The sequence below is a fragment of the Sprattus sprattus genome, assembly GCF_963457725.1.
Source record: "Sprattus sprattus genome assembly, chromosome: 20".
NCBI classification, from domain to species: domain Eukaryota; kingdom Metazoa; phylum Chordata; class Actinopteri; order Clupeiformes; family Clupeidae; genus Sprattus; species Sprattus sprattus.
Genome location: NC_137918.1, coordinates 23,910,780 through 23,934,889, shown reverse-complemented (window position 1 = coordinate 23,934,889; position 24,110 = coordinate 23,910,780). Strand labels below are relative to the sequence as shown.

The following is a 24,110-nucleotide window of genomic DNA, read 5'->3' as shown; positions in this document are numbered from 1 at the left end:
GTGTTGTGTGTGTGATCTGCAGTTTGAGAGCTCCTTCACCCACAAGCCCTCCATGTTCAGCATGTTCTGGCAGAACTACTCTTCAGCAGAGGATGTGCTCCAGGTGACAGACCATGGCACAATATGGTTTCATGATACCTTTTTATATTTATCAGTTGCATTAGCATTGAGTGGGTTTGTGTATTCATTTTGTGTGTGTGTGTGTGTCTGTGTGTGTGTCTGTGTGTGTGTGTGTGTGTGTGTGTGTGTGTGTGTCTGTGTCTGTCTGTCTGTGTGTGTGTGTGTGTGTGTGTGTGTGTGTTTGTGTGAGAGTAGCGGATGAAGACAGGGGAGAGTCTGGAGGGCGCGTTTCAGGTGGTGAAGCTCTTGAGCCGACGGCCGCTACGCTGGGACCATTGTGTGTCGCTAGCACGCCATAAATTCGACAAGTACTTCAAGAGAAAGGTACTGTAGCCATGGAAACCCACTTATCCTTACCATAACTACCCTTCAATGCTATGCTTACCATTGCTGTAGGTAAATTGTAAACACCAACTAAGTATTATATTTGGATTCGATTGGACCCTCTTTTGGAAAAGTCCATTCGCAGTGTCAAATTCTAGGTCCTTTTGGGAAATTGAGTAGTAACACATGTTGTGTTGATGAAATTGAGTAGTAACACATGTTGTGTTCATGAAATTGATTAGTAACACATGTTGTGTTGATGAAATTGAGAAGTAACACATGATGTAGTGTTGATGAAATTGAGTAGTAACACATGTTGTGTTGATGAAATTGAGAAGTAACACATGATGTAGTGTTGATGAAATTGAGAAGTAACACATGATGTAGTGTTGATGAAATTGAGTAGTAGCACATGTTGTGTTGATGAAATTGAGAAGTAACACATGATGTAGTGTTGATGAAATTGAGAAGTAACACATGTAGTGTTGATGAAATTGAGAAGTAACACATGATGTAGTGTTGATGGAATTGAGTAGTAACACATGTTGTGTTGATGGAATTGAGTAGTTACACATGTTGTGTTGATGAAGTTGAGTAGTAACACATGTTGTGTTGATGAAATTGAGTAGTAACACATGTTGTGTTGATGAAATTGAGAAGTAACACATGATGTAGTGTTGATGGAATTGAGTAGTAACACATGTTGTGTTGATGGAATTGAGTAGTTACACATGTTGTGTTCATTCCTGTGTTTGTGTTTCTATAGGCGCTGCAGCTTCTTCACTCCTTCCCCTTAGACACACGATTGAAAGATGGATGTAAGTTCACTTCCACATACTTGCATAATACACTGGATTATCTGAGTGAGGTATTTGTGTCAGTCTGTCACTTTAGGAGGAATGTGTAATGTAAAGTAATGTGAGCCTGTCACTTTAAGAGGACTGTGTAATGAAAAGTAATGTGAGCCTGTCACTTTAAGAGGAATGTGTAATGTAAAGTAATGTGAGCCTGTCACTTTAAGAGGAATGTGTAATGTAAAGTAATGTGAGCCTGTCACTTTAAGAGGAATGTGTAAAGTAATGTGAGCCTGTCACTTCAAGAGGAATGTGTAATGTAAAGTAATGTGAGCCTGTCACTTTATGAGGAATGTGTAATGTAAAGTAATGTGATCCTGTCACTTTATGAGGAATGTGTAATGTAAAGTAATGTGTGCCTGTCACTTCAAGAGGAATGTGTAATGTAAAGTAATGTGAGCCTGTCACTTTAAGAGGAATGTGTAATGTAGAGTAATGTGAGCCTGTCACTTTAAGAGGAATGTGTAATGTAGAGTAATGTGAGCCTGTCACTTGCAGAGGAATGTGTAATGTAAAGTTATGTGAGCCTGTCACTTTAAGAGGAATGTGTAATGTAAAGTTATGTGAGCCTGTCACTTTAAGAGGAATGTGTAATGTAAAGTAATGTGAGCCTGTCACTTTAAGAGGAATGTGTAATGTAAAGTAATGAGTCTCTGCGTCTCTTGCAGCTCTGTTCTGGCAGTCTCCCAAACGTCCTCCCTGTCCTATAGAGTTTGATGCCAGCGATCCACTGTGAGTCTAACCTTTCCAAGTTGTGAACCACCTCCTGCAGCATATCACCCTTGACACATTTGTAGTCATTATATTCTGGTGTTATATTCTGATGATGCATTTTATATACGCAAATGATTGTGTGCAGCACTTTGAATGTCCTCACTCCATTAAATCAAATGGATCTCTCTCTTCCTGCAGGCATGTTAGTTTTATAGTGAGCACGGCTAGACTTTATGCTGGTGTCTACAACATCCACTATTCACAAAAGGTAAACTAGATGTACCAGCACATAACATAACATAACTACACCTAATGCAGCATCACATTTGAGATGGATTGATAAGTGTGTGTGTGTGTGTGTGTGTGTGTGTGTGTGTGTGTGTTCTGCAGGATGTGTCACCAGATGCAGTATCTGCAGTTCTGGCTGAAGTGCAGGTTCCGGAGTATAAGCCAGCAGATAAGGTACCGCATCACTTCACCACTATGCACGCCACAGACACATTTGTTTTCATGATCATTTTAATCACCTTTCAGGGATTTCTCTTTTTAACTGTGTTTATCTCTCTGTCTCTGTCTCTGTCTCTGTCTCTGTCTCTGTGTCTCTCTCTCTCTCTCTCTCTCTCTCTCTCTCTCTCTCTCTGTCTCTGTCTCTGTCTCTCTTGCTCTGTCTATGTTTCTCCCCCCCCCCCCCCCCTCTCTCTCTCTCTCTCTGTCTCTCTCTCTCTGTATGATTGTGTGTGTGCTTATGCAGAGCATAGAAACAGATGAGAGTGCTAAGAAGCCTGAACAACTGAAATTGACTGTCAGTAGTGAAGAGGAGCGAGAGGCCATAACACAACTAGAGGATGTCATTAATGCACATACTTTAACTCCAGGTAATGCACTCAAAACACACACAAACAAGTCTTGATACACACTGCCAATTCAAGTTATGCATAAGAACCATCATTCAATCCCTTCAGCTTTTCATGATTTGCAGATTCAACATAAAATCATCAATTAACCAAGTTTTTTGTGACACTATATTATCCTCTTTACTGCATAAATTGTGTATAAAATTGCAGGAAAAAGAAACCTTGGGCCCCTATTTTGTACTTTTTTTGGCCCACTCAATGGCAAACCTTTAAAGGTTCTGTTTCTGTTGTAGAGAGTTTACGGATGAGGCCGCTGCTCTTTGAGAAAGACGATGACTCTAACGGACATGTGGACTTTGTGACCGCGGCCTCAGCGCTGAGGGCTCAGATGTACGCCATCAAACCCGCCGACCGCTTCACCACCAAACGCATCGCCGGCAAAATCATCCCAGCCATCGCTACAACGACTGCAGCCGTAGCGGGCCTGGTGAGCTGGCTTTGAGCTCACAAGCTTCTAAACGTTTCAAATTACGTTTGTGAATTTCACCTGATGTTTGTGAGTATTTCCTCATGTGCGTGTACAGGTGGCTCTGGAACTTATAAAGGTTGCAGGAGGCTATGAGTTTGACGCGTTCAAAAACTGTTTCTTTAACCTGGCAATTCCAGTCATGGTGATGACAGAGATGGCACCCGTCAAGAAGACATACATCAGGTAGCTGCACACCCGTTCACACACACACTCAGACTCGTACTGTACATAGAACAGATCAGTCATTTGCTGTTAGTCACCGTACATCAATGTAATTTACTGTTATCAGACTCGAACTGTACATATAACTGATCAATTTAAATTACTGTTATCAGACTCATTCTGTACATAAAACCGATCAGTCATTCAATGTTAGTTACTGTACATAGAACTGATCAATGTCATTTACTGTTAGTTACTGTATTTTGGTCACAGGACTTTTTTCCCACACGAGTTCTGAAAATTGTAAAACCTTGTGGACATCTTCTTTTGTAGGTAATAGGCTTAGAGCTAGATGAGTTCATGAGGCCTGTAGAGCTAGATGAGTTCATGAGGCCTCAAAAGCTAGATGAGTTCATCAGACCTGTAGTTAATGTTAGCTGGACCAGTTCGATGATTCCCTGAATCAGTTCAGTTGGGTGCACACTGATACTGGTGGACTGTGGGGTTAGCCACCTGCAGCATCTGTCCATCTGTCCATAACTTCAGACTCCTACTCATCTCTGTGGCCCACCAATGGGCACGTGTTCTCTCACTGTCTCACACTCATTTCTTTTCTCCAGAGAGCACATCTCCTTTTCCATCTGGGATCGCTGGAACATTAATGGTCACGAGGACTTCACCCTAAATGACTTCATCAGTGCAGTCCGGGTGAGCCAATCACAGTGTTCGCCACAACATCAGGGCCTCTCGTTACAATCATATTAAATATGTTACTCATGAATTTGAATGAGGATCTGCCTGTTTTGGTTTGTTTTTCCAATGGACCTGCGTTACGAATAGTGGGTCTTTCCCAATCATTTCCCAATAGGTGCAGTTGGGTTCGGTCCCATCTCTGTCAGTTGTTTTTGAATTGAAGCTTAATTGAACAGCTTGGTGATGATTTCTGCATGTTATGTTTTGACCAGGAGAAGTATGGAGTTGAGCCTACAATGGTGGTTCATGGAGTGAAGATGCTGTATGTACCAGTGATGCCCGGCCATAACAAGAGACTGAAGTTCACGTAAGAATCACTTACACTCATACTCACGCTTACACACACACACAGACCAAATGTCAACACATAGATGTATATATGGTTGGAGTCAGATGTTTACACACTCGCACCTACACGCAAGTCATTTAAACTGATTTTTTTTATTTATCCACAAACTTTAACTTTGGCAAGTCAGTTAGAACTGGGGTATTACACAGAGTACTCAAGTATTTGAGAAATCAATGTTAGGACAGCCAAAGTGTTAACAATGACGGAAAACACCCGGCTGGAATGCTTCAATGTGTCTGAACCTTATGTGACTATTGAAGGCATCAGAGTGATACATATTGCAGATAATTAATTAATTCATCTTCCTATTTACACTCCAGTCTTAATTAATCTTACTCCATTAAATTATGAAATTACCTACAATATTACCAAACAGATTATATGCCAATTGAGAGATCTTAATTAATGTAATGGCATGGCACACAATGAGTTATATGCAGTTAGTTACTGAACAGTTTATTAATACAATAAACGGTAAGCTTAAATGTTACAACTGTCAGTCAAACTGAATGTAATATACAACCCAAAAACAATAAGTACAACTGTAAGTCACAGCAAGGGAGTACACAGGTTGGATGCCAATTAGACCAAATTCACTTAAATGACCACAGAAACCTGAATGCATGAGATAGAAAAAAGAACATATCCTGAGATGAAGAACCAAATCTGAGATGAATGAGTGAGAGAATAGATAGATAGATAGATAGATAGATAGATAGATGGATACTTTATTGATCCCGAGGGAAATTAAGGAAATTAAGGAATTGGTAAAGGAGAGACCAACGGAAAGAGTAGGAGAGGAAAGCAGAGGGAAGAGGAGAGGAAAAGCAGAAGAAGAGGCGAGACAGAGAAGAGCGACGATCCCAAACCTTTTAAAGTGTTTCGTTTTGTACCTCAAGACCAATTGCTATGCATTTGCCACCAGCCAGTTGCTTAAGGCCACCATCTGTCCTAAATGCCCTAAGATAACATCGACCCTCCTCAACCCTGGCCATCTGGGTATGCCCAGACAGAGGTTACAATGGGCTAGTCAAATTATACAGCTATGGCGGGTACTTCAGACTGCAATGAAACCATGATCAGACTGCTGCCGTTATCAAAAGGATCAAACATGAATATGTTACATTAAATTATATTTGCACATACCTGGAACCTCCTGAGCTTGTGTCTGTGATAATGGGGGGGGGGGGGGGGGGGGGCCTGACATCAAGCAGCTACATCCAATTCTCATTTCTACATTAACATTGAGTACTCTCATTTCTACATTAACATTGAGTACTCGTTAATCATGTGACGCTAGTGTAGGAACTGAAAATGGGTCAGATCCTAAATATTGTTGATTGTTAGTATTGACTACATTTCCCATACTGCTTTGTTTGGGCCAGGTTTTCGAGGGCACTGGAGTAGTAAAGCACTTCAGTTTTGAACTCGTCTGTCTCTGTGAAATGAGGCCCTACACCACCTAATAACCCCTCCCAAGGTTCTCAGGTTTTACACTAGTTCTCCCAAGGATCTCAGGTTTTACACTAGTTCTCCCAAGGATCTCAGGTTTTACACTAGTTCTCCCATGCACTCAGTTTTCAGTTAGAGCTGTTCAAGAAGAATGATGGTGACAGCAGAAATCAATTGTTTGGAAGTTCTTTGATAATAATGATGAATCATGATAAAATGAACGTGCAGCGATTTCTCAAGGATGGCTCAAACATGGAGTCTGTCATATAATAAACTAGGCTCCTACACTGACGTGGCTAAACAAATGAATGTTGTTTAAAAATAGATACAAACAAATATGACTCATTTGAATTGGGCTTACTAATGATGACCAGGTTTCACAGAAATAAAAAAAGAAATCTGTCTCCTAGAGATGAAAATACTTTGTCCTCTGGTCAGATGAAACAGAAATGTGACTGTTGGGCTATAATGACCATTGTTATGTGTGGAGGAAAAAGGGGGAAGCTTGCAAGCCGAAGAAGATATCACTTATAGATGCACTTACAGTATAGATAGCATCATGAGGAAGGGAAATTATGAGGATATATAAATTAGATGCAACATTTTGAATCATCAGCCAGGAAATTAAAGCTTGGTCACAAAAGGGTCACAAAAGCATTCTTTCAAAGGGGTGGCAACGTCACAAAGGCCTGACCTCAATCCAAAGTAACATTTGCTGGCCGTCAAACTGAACTGTCAATCAAGGAAGCCTACAGAGGTTCTGTCTGGAGGAATGAGCCAAAATTCCAGCAACTTATTGTGAGAAGCTTGTGGAAGACTGTCTAAAACACATGTGTCAAAGTCAAGGCCCGCGGGCTTGATCAGGCCCGACAAGCCATTTAATCTGGCCCGCCAGCTCCTCAGATTGTTGCAAAAAGTTCCATTTATTTGAATGACAACGGTGACATTTTATTTAGCTCGCCTAATTTTCCCTCAGGATTATTAAAGTATCCATTTATTTATCGGAGCTTGTCTGCCGCGGCCGCTGGTATGTTGAACGCACCACAAATACTGCAAGTCCCACAATGCAATGTCCCCTCGTGGGTAGCATACTTGCCCTACTGTCCGGCCCTCGCCTTACACCAATTTTTTTTTCGGCCCTCTGTGTATTTGAGTTTGACACCCCTGGTCTTAAACATTTGACCCAAATTAAAAAAATTTAAGGAAATGCTATCAGATACTAACTAAGTGTATGTAAAAGTCTGACCCAACGGAAATGTGATAAATGTGTCAATCAATGATTCTATTACTTTAACATGTCATGTTCTTAAAAGAGAGTGACCTAATCTAATTGACCTAAGACAGGGAATGTGTGCTAAGATTAAATGTCAGACTTCAACTGTATAATGCCATACTCACAAGCACAACACACGCGTACATATTAATGTATATAACTATACACCCTACACTATACACACTATCTCTCTCTCTATCTCTCTCTTACACACACACAATCACAAAAAATGTATACTATATTCACAAGCTATACCAACCAGCACACAAACACACAATATGCCCAAACAGAAACACAAACCAAACAACCACACCTAGACAACTTATAGAGGACAATGCAAAAACAAGCTGAAACAACAACGAGAATATACAGAACTGTAGCATTTCTGTGACTCTTCCTCGTCTCTCTGTCCCTCGTCTGTCTTACTTACGCAGGATGCTGAAACTGGTGAAGCCTGCAGCGGAGCGGCGCTACGTGGACCTGACCATGTCCTTCGCTCCCGAGACCGACGGTGACGAGGATCTGCCTGGCCCTCCCGTGCGCTATCACTTTAGCCCCGCCCCCTGACCCCTGACCTCCTAGCCTACCCCGCCAGCCTGAGGACCACTAGCAGAGATGCGCTCGACCCTCTCGTCATCACCGACCACTAACGTGTATATAGCTCCTTCCTTTTTTTTTTGTACGGTTTATTATCGTTTGGCGCGGAGAGCCGGGACTGATGCCTTACCTTTCGTGCTTTAACTGCTCAGAAGAAGAGTGGCTGCTGATTCCATTTTGTTTGTGATAATCAGAAGATCAAAGTGAACATGCTGTTAACACACCAGTGCCTCCAGGTAGGGGTGCTGGTAGGAGGAGATGGGAGGTGGGAGGTGGGAGGTGGGAAGTGGGGGGGGGGGGGCATGCAGTGATTTGCTACAGGAAGGAAGGAAGGCCCACACTGAACGGAACCTCCAAGAGCTTCACCACACCACCGGAGGGAGATCCACAGACTTTCATTACTCCCATTAGGATCCGCTGTGTAATACAGCAGACTTGTCCCGTGGGTATGCCAGAATGCCCCCCCCCCCCTCCCTGGTGTTATTATGTGGTGGTGATGTGGCATTGTGTTTAAAGGCCCTCGGCTGAGAGGCGAGGTGAGTGTCCTCCTCGTCGCACTAACTTGGTTAGGTTGCAGTGAGAGCGCCATCTGGTGGAACCAGAGGGAAGTGTGAGATCAGACAGAGGTGGTGGTGCCCATGACTTTTCTTTTTCAGCCCTTTAAACGCCAGCTGCCCCCCTACACAGAGGTGTGTCCATGTTTCCCCCCAGCAGGAATGTGCTGGTCACGATGTCAAGCATCTCTGTCTCGGATGATGTCAGCAGATTAAAAGAATAAAGCAGACGTGAAGCGCAGGATTAAATCGTGTGTGTGGGCGGGGGTCGAAGTCTTACGCAAAATAAAGTTGTCTCTAAAAAACAGCACCATATAAACATAACGGTTCGGCAGGAAAATAGTGTATGTGACTGTGTGTGCGTATGCAGTGGGGAGGTAATGATATGTGTGAATGCGTGTGAATATATGCACATTTGTGTGCCACTGAACATGCTCATATATCTGTGTCACTGAACATGCTCATATATCTGTGCTCAAAGATAATGGAGACCCTAAAAGCAGGGTGCATCCAGTTCACTCTTTACTGATTCCACATGCTTTCAAAGAGATTGGTATATACAGTATATGGTGTATATGTGTGCCTGTGTTAGCTGGGCATCAGGCTTAAACTTTACGTACTCTACTACCTGAGCAAGAGGAACTCAAGAGTACACCCAAACATACACTCTGCAACATCCAACACCCTCCTGTCAATCACTACAGAATCTGAAACAAAAGAGTGTATCTGTGTACCTTAAACCTGGTAGGAACATGACCGTTGCTTTTCAGTTGCTTGGTCAAAAGTCTACCAAAATCTTGTATTCAGTCAACATTTGTCAACATATGGGAGATGTGAACAATTGAATGTTGTTACCTTCACCTATCACTGGTCAAGACAGATCATTCACATTCACATTCACACATGGCCTGCTCTTCCTATTGACACTCCCGTCTTCTGCTGTGTTATAGGTACTGAAAACATTCATGAAGTATGTGCACCACTAACTACTTGAATAAGGCAGTACCAGACATTTTGCTACTATTTCTAATTTGCATGAGTGGTGGTATAGGATAGCAACTGACCAGCAGAATTGTCCACAATAAACTACAGGTCCTGCTTTGCAGCACACAGATGTCCAGTTCCCTTTTCTTGGCCACTCCGCCTCAGTATATACTATATACTATACTATATATATATATATACTACACTCCGCCTCATTGTATCCAGGCATTTGCATCCAATGTGCTTTAGTGTGCTTCAGGGGCACAGATAGCACTGGGGACGGATTTATAGTGACCCCGATCCGTCCCCCCCCTATCTCCCTACGTAACAATATTCAGTTAATAACTCTGCACAGCTGATTAGGCGGTGTAAGCGCCCCCCCCCCCCCCCCCCCCAGTTTAAAAATCCCATCTGCACCGCTGGTGTGCTTGCAAGCCGAAGAACGAAGATGGCATTTATAGACGCACTTACAGTATAGATAGCTCCATGAGGAAGGACAATGTTGTGGATATATAGATGCAACATTTTTAATCATCAGCCAGGAAATTAAAGCTTGGTCACAAATGGGTCACAAATGGGTCACAAAAGCATTCTTTCAAAGGGGTGGCAACGTCACAAAGGCCTGACCATCAGGTATCCTGGAATAGGACCACTCCCTCCAGATCCTTTCCCACCATCACTTCATCTGACTCAGAGCCAGCCACAGCAGTAGAGAGCAATGACCCTCTCTTCCCTCAGTGAGTCACAGCAGACATTATACACAAGAAACAGGCTCTCCGCCCAAACATTTCTTCTTCCCAAACACATTTGCTCATCTCTTAACCATCTGTAACACCCTCCATTTCAGTAACTTTCCAGCACCACCGGAGTGATAGATAGTAATGAGGTTTATTGCCTGCCAAGAAATGTAAATGGTGAAGACTTACAGGAAGTGGACATCAGGCAGGGGCCACTCTCACACTTGTGTGTGTGTGTGTGTGTGAGTTAGAAGGCCCGTAAAATGAATGCAAATTGATTCTATCTCGGATCACATCTCGGCACTAAAACTGAATATGCAAGACAAATGGTAACTGGTGTGAATCCTTGTGTGATCATTACATTTTCTGGTATGAACACCAAATAAACTTTGGCTTGTGCCAGCTATACCTGTGTGTGTGATGGGGTTTTGGTGCCAGGGTCCATATACATAACCAGGACTACACTATATATACTGGACTATACTATACTATACTATATATAAATAAATATATTTAGTCCAGATTAAGTTGCAAGCCACATTCTAAAACGACAAAAAGATCCATCTGGTTACAATATTAGCATACTGGTATCAGATAATTTCATGCTCTGCTTTCTAACTCAGGGTATACATTTCTTCACGTCAGGGACACACAGGATACATTCAGAAGCCAATTCTGATTTAGTAAGGTTTTAAGTGAATAACTGGATCAGTTCCCAGTGGACTATGCAGTCTTATGGAGATTGACTCGGCTGCACGCTGCGGCTGGATGAGCCTGCTTTAAATGAATAGGCGTGCACAAAGGAAGTAGTGGGTGTTTATTGTTTTATCAGTGTCTGTCACTTTGATGTTTTTAGATAGATTTAACACCTTCAGTTGACACCTATAGCCACATGTAGCCTGTCTGTTATCTGCGCAGCAGAACCTTATTTTGACGATCTTCTATCAAACAACATACTTTGCAGTAACCTTTCATTTCTCAGAGATTAATTTTTCTCATTTTTCAAAACCAGAACTAGATACATTCCCTTCCCGGGAGCGCGCGACTTGCGCGTGCGTGAGGTTTGTGGGCGAGCCCGTAACTACGACGTTGCCGAGGCTTCAAGATGGCGGAAGCCCTGACAACTCAAGAGGAGGTGGTAAGGCACAACTTACAGTTTTGTGCTTGCTTTGATTTTATCATGACGGGCCATTTACTCTTCTCACCACAGACATGTATATTAATGTTGTTATTATGATATTTAAATATATTTGTGTCTTGTCTAACTACTGAAAGTCTCCCCGAGTAGCTGCGGCCCTTTCGTGCTATTAGCATTGTTAGCTGGCTAACCAAGTCCCGTGTGAGGCAGGGCAGTCTTCTTGAATTTAGCCAACTTGGCTAGTTAGCTTATTAGCTAACATTAGCCGACTGTTGATTAGCACGTTGTTGGTTGGTCGGAGATTTTGTCAGATATGGTATTTAAGCCTTAATTGGGCAGTTTCTATGAGGCTGTGTTGTTTGAAGATGTTTCGATATGTTCAAAACGCACTGAGTGTTGATTAACACCAATTCCTTGAAATGTTATTTTGGTATGAAACTTGTCAGCTAGTGATTGAGCCAAACATCCCTATACCTTATACTTTGAATACGTTAGTGTGCATGCCAGCTTGGTCCGTGTCTAGGTAACCTTATCCACTGAAGTTAGTCAGACTTTGTCTTTTCAAAAGGGTCTTAGCTGGCGTAATGGTAGAAGATGACATATTTTAGAGAGATTAAACGCCTTCAGTAAAGCACAGTCAACGTAAGGTAGCGTAACTAGCAGGCAAGGTAACTTTGATAGATTTGGGGTTGTCAGTCACCGGTTAATGAATCATTCTTCAGGGCATCCCCACGCTTAGCGGAGCTTCCTGGGCGAGCCGACGAATGTTTCCTAGAGTTCCCCGACTACCTGTGGGTGTTGTTAGTAGAAGGTAGACAGATAATTAAGTTAGAAGTGAATCCACTGTAGTCTACTCATATGAAGCCTCAAGTGAGATTGAACTAGAATACTCAAACTATTGAAAAATACTACACCCCCCCCTCGTATGTCCGACCAATTGTTTTTGTACCAACAATTAACGTTCGTATTACTTCCTTACAATAGCTTAAGTTGAAACGTCTGAGTAGAAAAAAAGGCCTACGTTATGATTTCACCCGACCACAGGGTGACACATTTGTAATATAGAGAGGCGGCGGAGGGTATGCCTAAAAGACGCTGACGTTGGGGTTGTAGTCGTTATTCTAGCTTTTTTCACTATTGTAATAGATGTTGTTTGCCCATTTATTTCTTGGTATTTTTATATTATCCAGGGCACCATTATCCTCCCAGTATTTTGTTGTGGTGATTCTACAGGTTATGTTTGTGAATAACTTGTTAATCTGAAAGACAAGACATGAACTGGGCTAATTGATTGTATTCTTGTGGATGTGCTTAGAATGTTGCTACATGGTAAGCAAATGGAGCACTGACCTTTTTGTGTGTGTGTGTGTGTGTGTGTGTGTGTGTGTGTGTGTGTGTGTGTGTGTGTGTGTGTGTGTGTGTGTGTGTGTGTGTGTGTGTGTGTGTGTGTGTGTGTCCATCTGTGAAGGCAGTAGAGGAGTTCCTCACAGAGTTGGGGAGTCGGGAACAGGCACAGAATGTCGTGTTGGTGTCTGAAATCACCGCTGTGAAGTTTCTTATGGCACGCAAGTTTGATGTGTCCCGAGCCATTGATCTTTTCCAAGCCTACAAGGTAATAATTCCAAATTGTACACACATAGGTAATAAATATGTTATGCCACACACACACACAGGCCCTAAACAGTAAGAGGTTGTGTATTTTATTGTCAGAAAGTAGGAGTCGTATTTTGAAATATTGATGTTTGATAATGTTGCAGTTTACTGGTGCTCCAAACATGTTGCATAGTTTAAAATGGTGTGCTGTGCTGCAGCATCGTGTGTTTTCATGTGTTTGTGTATGTGTGCTTGGCTGTTTATCTCTCAGAATACTAGAATAAAGGAAGGAATTTACAACATAAACCCAGACGAGGAGCCTCTGAATACCGAGTTACTGAGTGGGAAGTTCACCGTGCTGGTGAGTGACTCAGAGTGATTGTGAGTGTGTGTGCGTGCGTGTGTGTCTGCCCGTACCTTTGTAGTGAAGTGAGAGGGTTTGTTGCAGAAGTGAAAGAAGTGATGGCCTGACGTGTACTTCTGTTTCTGCACACACACAGCCTGGCCGGGATTCTAAGGGCGCTGCACTGGCTCTTTTCACCGCGCGCCTCCATCGACCTGAGGTCACTACCCATAAGGCTGTGCTGCAGGCCATCATCTATCAACTGGATAAGGCCATTGAGAGGTAAGGTTAGACTCCGTCAGACCGAAATAAAGTGTTCACAAAACAGACTTCTTTTTGCGCGCACATCAGTGAGGTCACATTCCGTTTTCTCACTCTCCTCCTGTAGTCTTCAGACCCAACGGGATGGCCTAATATTCATCTATGACATGACCAGCTCCACGTACGCTAACTTTGACTACGAGTTGTGTGTCAAGATCCTCAATCTACTTAAAGTAAGCAGTCTTACTTCTATTTGATGCACCGTGTTTTTTTTTGTGTGGAACAACTCTTCTGGTAAAAAAGGGCTGTCCAGGACAATCTGGTACAGACTCTAAGGTTTGCTTGTGGTACGAGTTCAGTCCCGATAAAGGGCTTATAAAGGGCCTTCTATTGCAGTTGTTGGCTGATTGTTTGTCACAGGCTGAACAGATTGATCTATCTAAAAAGTGCGGTCTGCGATTTCTAATCTAATACACTTTTTGTCAAATTCAGAGAATTGTTCCTCACGATCCTCCAGCAGTGTATGCTGTGTGTGCGCGCCCAAAACAATGTCAGTGTTCCTCCACGGGTCTGTAAATGGGAACCAAAGTGGCTTGGACGGAGCCATACAGTAACCATTCCAGTCAATCGTGTGTGTGTGTGTGTGTGTGTGTGTGTGTGTGTGTGTGGACTGAGCCATACAGTAACCATTCCAGTCAATCGTGTGTGTGTGTGTGTGTGTGTGTGTGTGTGTGGACTGAGCCATACAGTAACCATTCCAGTCAATCGTGTGTGTGTGTGTGTGTGTGTGTGGACTGAGCCATACAGTAACCATTCCAGTCAATCGTGTGTGTGTGTGTGTGTGTGTGTGTGTGTGTGTGTGTGTGTGGACTGAGCCATACAGTAACCATTCCAGTCAAACAGTGTGTGTGTGTGCGTGCGTACACAGTAACCATTCCAGCCAATCAACACGTTGCTCAAAAGGGAGTGGTGTCATTTGTTTGTCTGTTAAAGTCAAATATTTATATCCTTTTGGCAGAATCGCAGACTGTGCCTGTAAAGTAGCAGTAAGGAATTTGTGTGCAAATCTAGTGGTGTAAGTACCTGAAGGACACGCCAAAGCCTTGCGATTACAAACAGCAGCAGCACAGTCGGCACTGAGACATGTTTGCTAGCATGCCTGTGTGTTGGTAATATAGTTGGTAAAGATATCATGCACTGAAACGTTTTCTTCCATGCATGGGGGTTTCTTATTGAACTACAGAACTACATGGGTTACAGTCTGGGCTTCTAGGACCGTAGACCATCAAAATGAACTTGAAGATTATATGAATGAATAACATTCACAATTGAATTGGAAAAATTGAAAACTATATCAAAACAATTATGTTATGATGACCTATTATCAAACATGGTGAAATACTGCATATTGTTGCTATTAAGGTTTATATTGTCTTTGCGGGGTATGTGATGGAATATAGCAGAAAGCCTGGTGTTAGGGAGATGGAAGCTCTCCTACTGTTGTGTGACATTGGCTGAGATTGACATGCCATTTGCAGGAATGATGCACAGGAAGAAGCACATTGGGGATATTGACCTGTACCAAACATGCGCTCAAAGTCTCCGTACTCTTTAAAGGCACCCAGTGCAACTTTCGAGGCTTACAAATAAACATTCAATTTCTAGTCTTTTTTTACACGTAGTAAGTTTCAATAACTCCATACTATTACATATCGACATTCAAGGAGCAAAGATGAGACATCGTTGTGTGGTGAGAACTGATAGAAAATCGTAAACAACAACAATCGCCGCCATTTTCCCCAAAAATCTTTATTTATTGGTGCCACCATTAAATAAAGCAGGATTCCAGTCAATGGAAAAATGGCCTCTCCCCACCGGCGATTGTTGTTGTGTACGATTTTCTATCAGTTCTCACCACACAACGACGTCTCATCTTTGCTCCTTGAATGTCGATATGTAATGGTATGGAGCTATTGAAACTTACTACGTGTAAAAAAGACTAGAAATTGAATGTTTATTTTTCGAGTCTCAAGCCTATAAAGTTGCACTTGGTGCCTTCAACACTGTTGCTGTAGTGGGCTGGGAACAGGCAGTTGGGAGGGGGGCAAGGTGACACGATATGGGAAACCAATAGTCTGGTTCATTGTGTTCTGGAGTTCCTTTATATTTGAATGCCTGTGGGCATCCCAGCAGCTATGCAGTCCAGCCAGCCCAGCAGTCACCCATTGGTTGATTCCACTGTCCGTCAGGCAGATTAGAGTTTAGCAGAGATGTCAGGTTTAGTATGCCTGTGAAGCAAGATTTCATCTTGTACAGTCCATGCCTTAATCAGTGATCTTTTGAGGGAATTTCAGGTGGGTGACTAGTGTAGCCATAGTGTTTTGTACAGATTCATAAATCAGTGTTCACCATCACAGTTAATCAGCGACTGTAAAAAAAAGAATGGTCTGCATTAGTAGTTGAATGAAATGTTGAAACTGATGTGTGTTTGTGTCCTGGGTTGTAGGGTGCGTTTCCTGCCCGGCTGAAGTGTGTGTTTATCGTGTCATCTCCACTGTGGTTCAGAGCACCGTTTGCTGTGCTGCGTCTGTTTGTGCGGGAGAAGCTGCGAGAGCGAGTAAGCCACACAGTGATCTTGTTTCCTTTACATTAGCGCTATATTAGCACTCCAGATGTTTCCTTTACATTAACGCTATATTAGCCCTCCAGATGTTTCCTTTACATTAGCGCTATATTAGCACTCCAGATGTTTCCTTTACATTAACGCTATATTAGCCCTCCAGATGTTTCCTTTACATTAGCGCTATATTAGCACTCCAGATGTTTCCTTTACATTAACGCTATATTAGCCCTCCAGATGTTTCCTTTACATTAGCGCTATATTAGCCCTCCAGATGTTTCCTTTACATTAGCGCTATATTAGCACTCCAGATGCTTCCTTTACATTAGCGCTATATTAGCCCTCCAGATGAAGTTCCATCCCTATCTGGATCCACATGTTATTCTAGTGTTGTGATGACATTATACGTGTTAAAGTTGATTATGGCTCTCGCCTTTTGCCCTGTGGTCCATTGCAGGTGTGTACTGTGAAGGCCCATGAACTGGCCAATCACATCCCAGTGTCATCTCTGCCGGAGCACCTGGGCGGGACCTTAAACTACAGTCACATGGCCTGGGTCCAGTCGTGTTTCAATGCTGGCTCCGCCGGTAACCATAGCGATGCCAATGATAACCCGGACTGTGTGGGTAACCTGCTGCGTTCCTATTGGCCCGAGCAGGACACCGCCCCTCTAGACGGGACCAATGCCAACTTGCCTAATCATCGAAGCCCAGCCAATCACACGCAGCACTGGAATGGCTCCGCCCTCCAGGGGCGTGGTCACCATCCACCCCCGCAGTCCGAGACGCCCCCCGACACGCCCATACACCACACGCACACAACACAAAACCCAGTCGTCACGGCGACCGAGTGGGCATCGGACGGACTCATTCAGGAAGAACATGGACACACACACACACACGGAGACGGAGAGGGAGAGGGAGACGGAGAAGAGGAGGAGGAGGAGAGAGAGGAAGAGGAGGAAGACGGGGTTCCCCCTCTGCCACAGAAATCCCGCCCTCCTCCCCCCTCACACAGCCCCCCTTCACTGCCCGTGGAGCTGATGGAGGTGTCGGTGCACCTGCCGGAGCCGGGGGGCATGAGCGTGCACGAGCTGGTGGCACACGTCAGGAGGAGCCGCAAGAGGGGCATCTACCAGGAGTACGAGCAGATCCGCAAGGAACCGCCCACAGGAACCTTCAACTACTCAAAGTGAGTGGAGACAGACAGACAGACAGACAGACAGACAGACAGACAGACAGACAGACAGACAGACAGACAGACAGACAGACAGACAGACAGACAGACAGACAGACAGACAGACAGACAGACAGACAGACAGACAGACAGACAGACACACAGGAACCTTCAACTACTCAAATTGAGCAGAGACAGATAGACAGACAGACAGACACGCACGCACGCACGCACACACAAGCGTTCTCTATGGCCTCGCTGTACGCAGAGTGTGTGGCATCCTCTGGGATTGGTGGCACGTTGTGTGAATGTGGGTGTTTCAATGCTCGTCATGTTTCAAATATGTTTATTGGGAAACACATCATACAGCAGTGAAATTGGCAATTGACAACAACAACAACATGCTTCCTTTTTCATTCCCAAACAAAAACAACAGAGAAGACAAATGTCATCAATGCTTGTCTCGTGTTCTTGCACCAACAGGAAGCCTTCCAATCAGATCAAGAACCGTTACAGTGATGTCCTCTGCCTGGACGAGTCCCGCGTCAGGCTGACCACGCTCAATGAAGAGGAGGATGAGGTGGGTGTCCACCGCCGCTGCACGACCATGATGGTGTGTGTGTGTGTGTGTGTGTGTGTGTGTGTGTGTGTGCCGCAGAGGAGTGTAGCCCGTGTTCCTGTGGCCTAGCTCACCTTCAGTTTGGTGTGGAGCTGCTTGAAGTGTGTGTGTGTGGAACTTGACACCAAGTCTTTTCTCTCCTTGTTTGTCATGGCTTGCAGGGATGTGTGAAAGTGGACCAAAGGTGCTTAGGCCTATTACTGACCGCTACCAATGAATGCTATTGAATATCTAATCATCAATATTGATACTAATGATCTTATAAAAGTTGATTATTGAAGTGGTCATGCCAACGTAACTTGTGTGACCATGGCTACACCAGTGTTCTGATGTGTGTGTGTGTGTGTGTGTGTGTGTGTGTATGTCTGTCTCTTGCTCAGACCTCAGACTACATTAATGCCAGCTTCATGGACGGGTACAAGAGGAGCCATGCCTACATCGCCACTCAGGGTAAAGCCTACCCCCCCCCCCCCCTAACTTGACCGTACCCGCCAAATCTGGTCCTTTTTCTGCTCTGCAGTTGCTGTGTGCAATAGTCTTTGAAACAAGCTCGAATCTGACCCACAGTACTGATCAGGGGTCATTTTAGTGCAGTTCTTCTTACAGAGACCTTTAACCATGAAAAGGAAAGCATCATGAATAGCATCAGAAGGGGAAGAACACCACAATGTTTGAGGAACACACAGGTGTACACAACATGATAAAGCATTTGTAGAGAACACAGATCTACGCTTTAATGCGCACACATTGAAAGTGTCTACGTGTAGCAGATGTTTGGGTCTTTATATGGGAAAGGAGCATGAGGGTGACTCACACAGACTGCCTGTTCACCTGGCACACACACACACACACACACACACACACACCCACAGGAACCTTCAACTACTCAAAGTGAGCACAGACACACACACATAGACACACACACATACATACACACAGGAACACACAGGTGCTGAATCATGCTTCGCTGTAAGTGGCACATAGTCATTGCATAGTCATCTTCATTTTGTGAAATCTGTCCAAGCTTTAAGCAACATTTACATTATCAGAAATGAGAAAAGAGACTTGTTTTTATAATCTGTGGATTTGTGTTTGTTTGTTGTTTTTATAATCTGTGGACTTGTGTTTGTTTGTTGTTTTTATAATCTGTGGACTTGTGTTTGTTTGTTTTAAGGACCGCTGCCAAAAACTTTTGGCGATTTCTGGAGAATGGTGTGGGAACAAATGGTCTTGATCATCGTCATGACCACCAGGTATAGTGCATTTACTTTTACATTTAGTCATTTAGCAAACGCTTTTGTCCAAAGCGACGTACAAAGGAGAGAACAGTCAAGCTAAGAGCGATAAAACCTGGTCTACCAACCAATACTGCTTTTTTTTTTTTTTTTTTTCAAGAAATAGAAAACGACATAGAAAGAAAAAGAAGGGCGGGACTGTCACTGCTTAAGTGCAAGTTAAGCCAAGGTGCCAGTTAGGAAGGGAGGTGCTCTCTGAAGAGTTGCTACCGTAGTACATTACATTTGTTTGGGAATTAGCAAGGCGAGGACCCTCAGCAGCCACTGATGGTTTGCATATGATGTCACTGACCTGGTATCATGATTAGCAAGACGGTAGAAGAAAATATTCTTGTCCTAGTATCAAATAGGAGATATGTTGGTCAAGGTGTGAGTGTCTGTCTGTCTGTCTGTCTGTGTGTGTGTCTGTGTGTGTGTGTGTGTGTGTGTGTGTGTGTGTGTGTGTGTGTGTGTGTGTGTGTGTGTGTGTGTGTGTAGAGTTGTAGAGCGTGGCCGTGTGAAGTGTGGACAGTACTGGCCGCTGGAGGTTGGCCTGACTGAGGACTATGGGTATTTCCTGGTGAGGAACGTGCACATCGAGACTTTCCAGGACTTCAAGCTGACTCACCTGGAGCTTTACAACAACCAAGTGAGTGTAGAATGATCAAACAAAAGTCCAACACACACACACACACACACACACACACACACATCCAGTGGTAGCACTATTAAGAGGTAATGATCACACACATGTCCAGTGTTAGCACAATGAGACAGAATGTTCACACACACACATACACACATACACACACACACGTCCAGTGGTAGCACTATGAGAGGGAATGATCACACACACACAAGTCCATTGAAAGTACCATGAGACAGAATGATCACACACACACACACAAACACACACAAACACACACAAACACACACACACACACACACACACACACACACACACACACACACACACATTCACATCCATTGACATCCCTCTGTTGTTTGCACATGATTTCCATGCGTGTGGTCTGATGAGCACCTGTGTTCCTGTGTCTTGTGTCCCTGTCCCTCAGACTGGAGAGACCAGGGATGTCTCCCACTACCTTTATTTGAGTTGGCCTGACTTTGGTGTTCCCAAGTCGGCCTCAGCCATGTTGGACTTCAGGTCTCAGGTCAAAGAAAGGCAGGAGGCGTCGCTACAAGCACTAGGACCTCATTGGACAGGACCCCCTGGAGGTCCCCCAGTGGTGGTGCACTGCAGCGCAGGCATTGGCCGCACAGGTGAGCCCTGTCAGTCTTAAAGCCGTTCTCATTGGCTGCACAGGTAATCCCTGTCAGTCTTAAAGCCATTCTCATTGGCCGCACACGTAAACCTTGTCAGTCTTAAAGCCATTCTCATTAGCTGCACAGGTTAGCCCTGCCAGTCTTAAAGCCATTCTAAGCTATGAATTCGGAAATACACAAAAGCTGTGTATTTCCACTTGAAGGGATGAATCCTTTCCTTGTCTAACCTCTCCTCTCCCCTGTTCTGTCTGTCCATCTATCCGTGTGTTTGTGTGTGTGTGTGTGTGTGTGTGTCTGTCTGTCTGTCTGTCTGTCTGTCTGTCTGTCCATCTATCTGTGTGTGTGTGTGTGTGTGTGTGTGTGTGTCGGTCTGTCTGTCCATCTATCCGTGTGTGTGTGTGTCTGTCTGTCTGTCTGTCTGTCTGTCTGTCTGTCTGTCTGTCCATCTATCCGTGTGTGTGTGTGTGTGTGTGTGTGTGTGTGTGTGTGTGTCCCTCAGGTACGTTTTGCACGTTGGACATCTGCCTGGCCCGTCTTGAGGACATCGGGACGGTGGACGTGGAGCAGACGGTGCGGCGCATGCGGACCCAGCGCGCCTACAGCATCCAGACGTGGGACCAGTACTACTTCTGCTACACGGCCGTCATCGAGCACGCCCAGAGGACCGGCTTCATCCCCCCCCTCGAGTGGTCCGACGCCGAGCTGGAGACCGACAGCGAGTGACGATCCAACAAGACAAGATGTTGGGCGAAATGAGAGAGGGACAGAGAGCAAGAGAACGGAGACAAAAAGGATGTGCAGGACACAGACAGGCAACGTAGAGAGAGAGAGAGAAAGAGAGAGAGAGAGAGAGAGAGACGAAAGGAAGCCAGCCAGGCACGCTCTGGTCCTCGCCGCCCTCAGTCCAGCCTCTCATTAAAGCTCACTGCCTCTGAGGAAGGAGGGGAGATGGAGAGGGTGGAGTGTGGAGTAGAGGAGTCATTGGTCCGGCCGTTTCAAGCCTTTATTTTGTGTTTGGTTGTGAAGGACTGACCTGAGGCCTGATGGGAGCGGTGTCAGTGGTGTGTTTTTACCAGTTGTAGCATTTTTATTTTTAAAGTAATGACTTGCACATGTGGATGGCAAACTTGAAGAATATTACCCACTTTTTATTACCCCCCCCCCCCCCCCCCCCCCCTTTTCTTTTCTTTTTAGTTGTTTTCTTTTTTTTTAGTTACCTCGTTTCTGGTCTATCATACATGATTTGTTCATTTCACACAATTTTTTTTCTGTGTGAACATGAGTAAAACTTGAACTTGAACGTTTCTCTGTTGGGTCTGTCGGCCCTCCGTCTCTTGTGTCTTTCCGACTTTGGTTTTTGTATCTTGATTATCATATGTGCATATTTAAACTAACCTGAAAGCCAAAGTGATCACGTGGAATGCTTGGATGTACCCTTAATAACAGTCGTGAGTTAAAAACCCAGTGTATATTCTTGTAACATACATTTATATATTGTGCATAACAACCTTGGAAAAAGCCTTGTTTAAGTAATAGACTTGACGTTGTTTAAGAAATATATGAAAATATATAAATATATATATAAATATATACAAATATTGTGGGCTAGAGTATGAGACATTGATAAGGAGATTGATATTATATCCATGGTGACCGTGTGTGTACTGGTCAGACCTGCATCATTTGAATTTGTCTTGTGTACATTTCCGTAACGATGCCCGTCCTGAACTCCGCCTTAATAACAAACAGAAGTCACTGCCTGCCTCAACCGATGACACCCAACCAGTTCCTGCTTCATCCCCCCTGCTTTCTTTGAGTTCTCCTTTTATCTTCATCTTTTATTTCTTGACACTACTACTACTGCAGTGTTGTGGTGAGGTTCACGCTGCCTCTGGTGTTTGTGCCTTCCTGCTTGCCGTAGCACGGTGTTGATCTTCTTTAAAGCTCAGGGGTTTTACTCTCTACTGTTTTAGTGTCAAGCCTTCACCCCCCCCCCCCCCCCCCCACCGAACATTTCAAAACAAAAACCTTCTATCACCTTTTTTTTTTTTTTTTTTCCTCTGTTTTATATATATATTATACAGTTAACTGTATTATATCAATTTTATTTATGTCTTTGTAAAATTTCAGCAGTATTGAAAACTGAATGAATGTTGGTACGGTACTTAGAGCAACGCAACCAATGGAAATGTTTAATTTGATAAGCTAAACCAATCAAAAAGAAGAAATGGAGAGATGTCTTTGGCAGGGGCTTGTTGTCTTTCTACTCTGAAGTGACTTGTGACTACGTGGTGACCTATTTGACTGAACAATGATAAACTGCCATCAAATACGAAGCCCTGCAGTGATTCTCAGTCAGTTTCTGTCTGTCTATGTGCCAGATGAGTATTGTTTTGGTTGAGAGAGAGAGAGAGGGAGGGGATGTGAGGGTAGAGAGGAGTTACAGTGCTGCACCTGTTTCAGACACCTGCCACACCCATGGTCATTTATACCTGTTCAACTCTGACTGTTGCCATGGAGATGAGCCCATGACCTCTACTGGAGCCTGACTGAGTGGCTACTGTCCGCCCTGCTGCAGCTGCTGTGGGGGTCAGTGGCCAGAGCTTCTAATGGTTAAGGCTGGGGTGGCGCATTGCTCCCAACAGACTATGGAGGGGGTAGAAAGTACTCGGAGAGCTTGTGGGCTTCGTTCTCCACATTTTATTTGTCTATGACAAATGGGAATGCGATTTTTCTTTTTATGTTTTTTTTTTTTTTTTTTCTTGTGCTCAAAGATATTGTGATTGAATAATTGCCTTCCCCTGCGTCTGCATTAGTGTTGTAGTAAAACATTGATATTATTCTCAACCGGAAGTGTGAATGTCTGCCTGATCAGTGTTACTATAAACATTTTAAAAAGCAGAAGGGCTGGGGGGTGCTTGCCAGTGTTCTATACTATGAATAAATCTATGTGAATTTTACAATACGATGTAAATGTTCGCATCAGACGTTTATGCCATAATGCTAATTTAATCACTGTGATATTAACCCATACGAAAGGTATGGAAAGTAAGGCAGTTGAGTAGTAAGCTATCAGCTAAATTATAAACGGATTTGGAAATTGTTTTGCATGTCCAAAAGCCGGTACAGTATCTTTTTTACGATCAAATCATTATTTTAAGATTATTTTAACTGAATGATTGAAACAAAGAAAGGAATATTGGGGCATAGGGAGATGTAGTCACCGAGGTGAGTTATGAAAAATATTAAGGAACAAAGACGTATTAAATATATTCATTTTATTGAAGTAAGGTGAAGAGGATTCATATTTTGTGAAGTTCTGATACAGACAGGCTTAATAAGAGTAATAAATCCTTAGTTTTGGCATGCCACGCTATCAGATGCATAAGGCGCCATGTCATAAGAAATACCAGTTGTGTTCAACCTGTGCAGGAGAACATTAAGTCATTGTCATGTGGGGCATCATGCTGAGAACGAAGGCCTACATTCAAATTATATTGACTTTTCAACTTACTGAGAAAATGGGTTGATGGTGGACAAGGT

General features: G+C 43.7%; 2 protein-coding genes across 2 annotated transcripts in view; both read left to right on the top strand.

Moving 5' to 3' along the window:
- The window catches only part of uba6 (ubiquitin like modifier activating enzyme 6), an 18,531-nt gene extending 10,341 nt beyond the window's left edge, over window positions 1-8,190 (top strand). The window contains exons 21-32 of the mRNA XM_080858824.1: window positions 23-103; window positions 316-444; window positions 1,211-1,262; window positions 1,967-2,030; window positions 2,211-2,280; window positions 2,403-2,474; window positions 2,764-2,887; window positions 3,160-3,353; window positions 3,451-3,578; window positions 4,178-4,265; window positions 4,523-4,617; window positions 7,819-8,190. Of these exons, the coding sequence (XP_080714950.1) occupies window positions 23-103; window positions 316-444; window positions 1,211-1,262; window positions 1,967-2,030; window positions 2,211-2,280; window positions 2,403-2,474; window positions 2,764-2,887; window positions 3,160-3,353; window positions 3,451-3,578; window positions 4,178-4,265; window positions 4,523-4,617; window positions 7,819-7,951 (1,230 nt within the window). The 3' untranslated portion in view covers window positions 7,952-8,190. The remainder of the gene's footprint in view (window positions 1-22; window positions 104-315; window positions 445-1,210; window positions 1,263-1,966; window positions 2,031-2,210; window positions 2,281-2,402; window positions 2,475-2,763; window positions 2,888-3,159; window positions 3,354-3,450; window positions 3,579-4,177; window positions 4,266-4,522; window positions 4,618-7,818) is intronic.
- Window positions 8,191-11,361: 3,171 nt separating this feature from the next.
- ptpn9b (protein tyrosine phosphatase non-receptor type 9b) lies at window positions 11,362-22,540 on the top strand (the record flags this gene model as incomplete). Its single annotated transcript, XM_080859694.1, has 13 exons — window positions 11,362-11,394; window positions 12,863-13,006; window positions 13,259-13,348; window positions 13,488-13,612; window positions 13,719-13,824; window positions 16,098-16,208; window positions 16,669-17,402; window positions 17,871-17,967; window positions 18,387-18,456; window positions 19,181-19,259; window positions 19,779-19,929; window positions 20,357-20,564; window positions 21,067-22,540. The coding sequence occupies 13 exons, from the start codon at window positions 11,362-11,364 to the stop codon at window positions 21,288-21,290; spliced, it is 2,172 nt and encodes a 723-aa protein (XP_080715820.1). The 3' UTR covers window positions 21,291-22,540.
- Window positions 22,541-24,110: the final 1,570 nt, after the last annotated feature.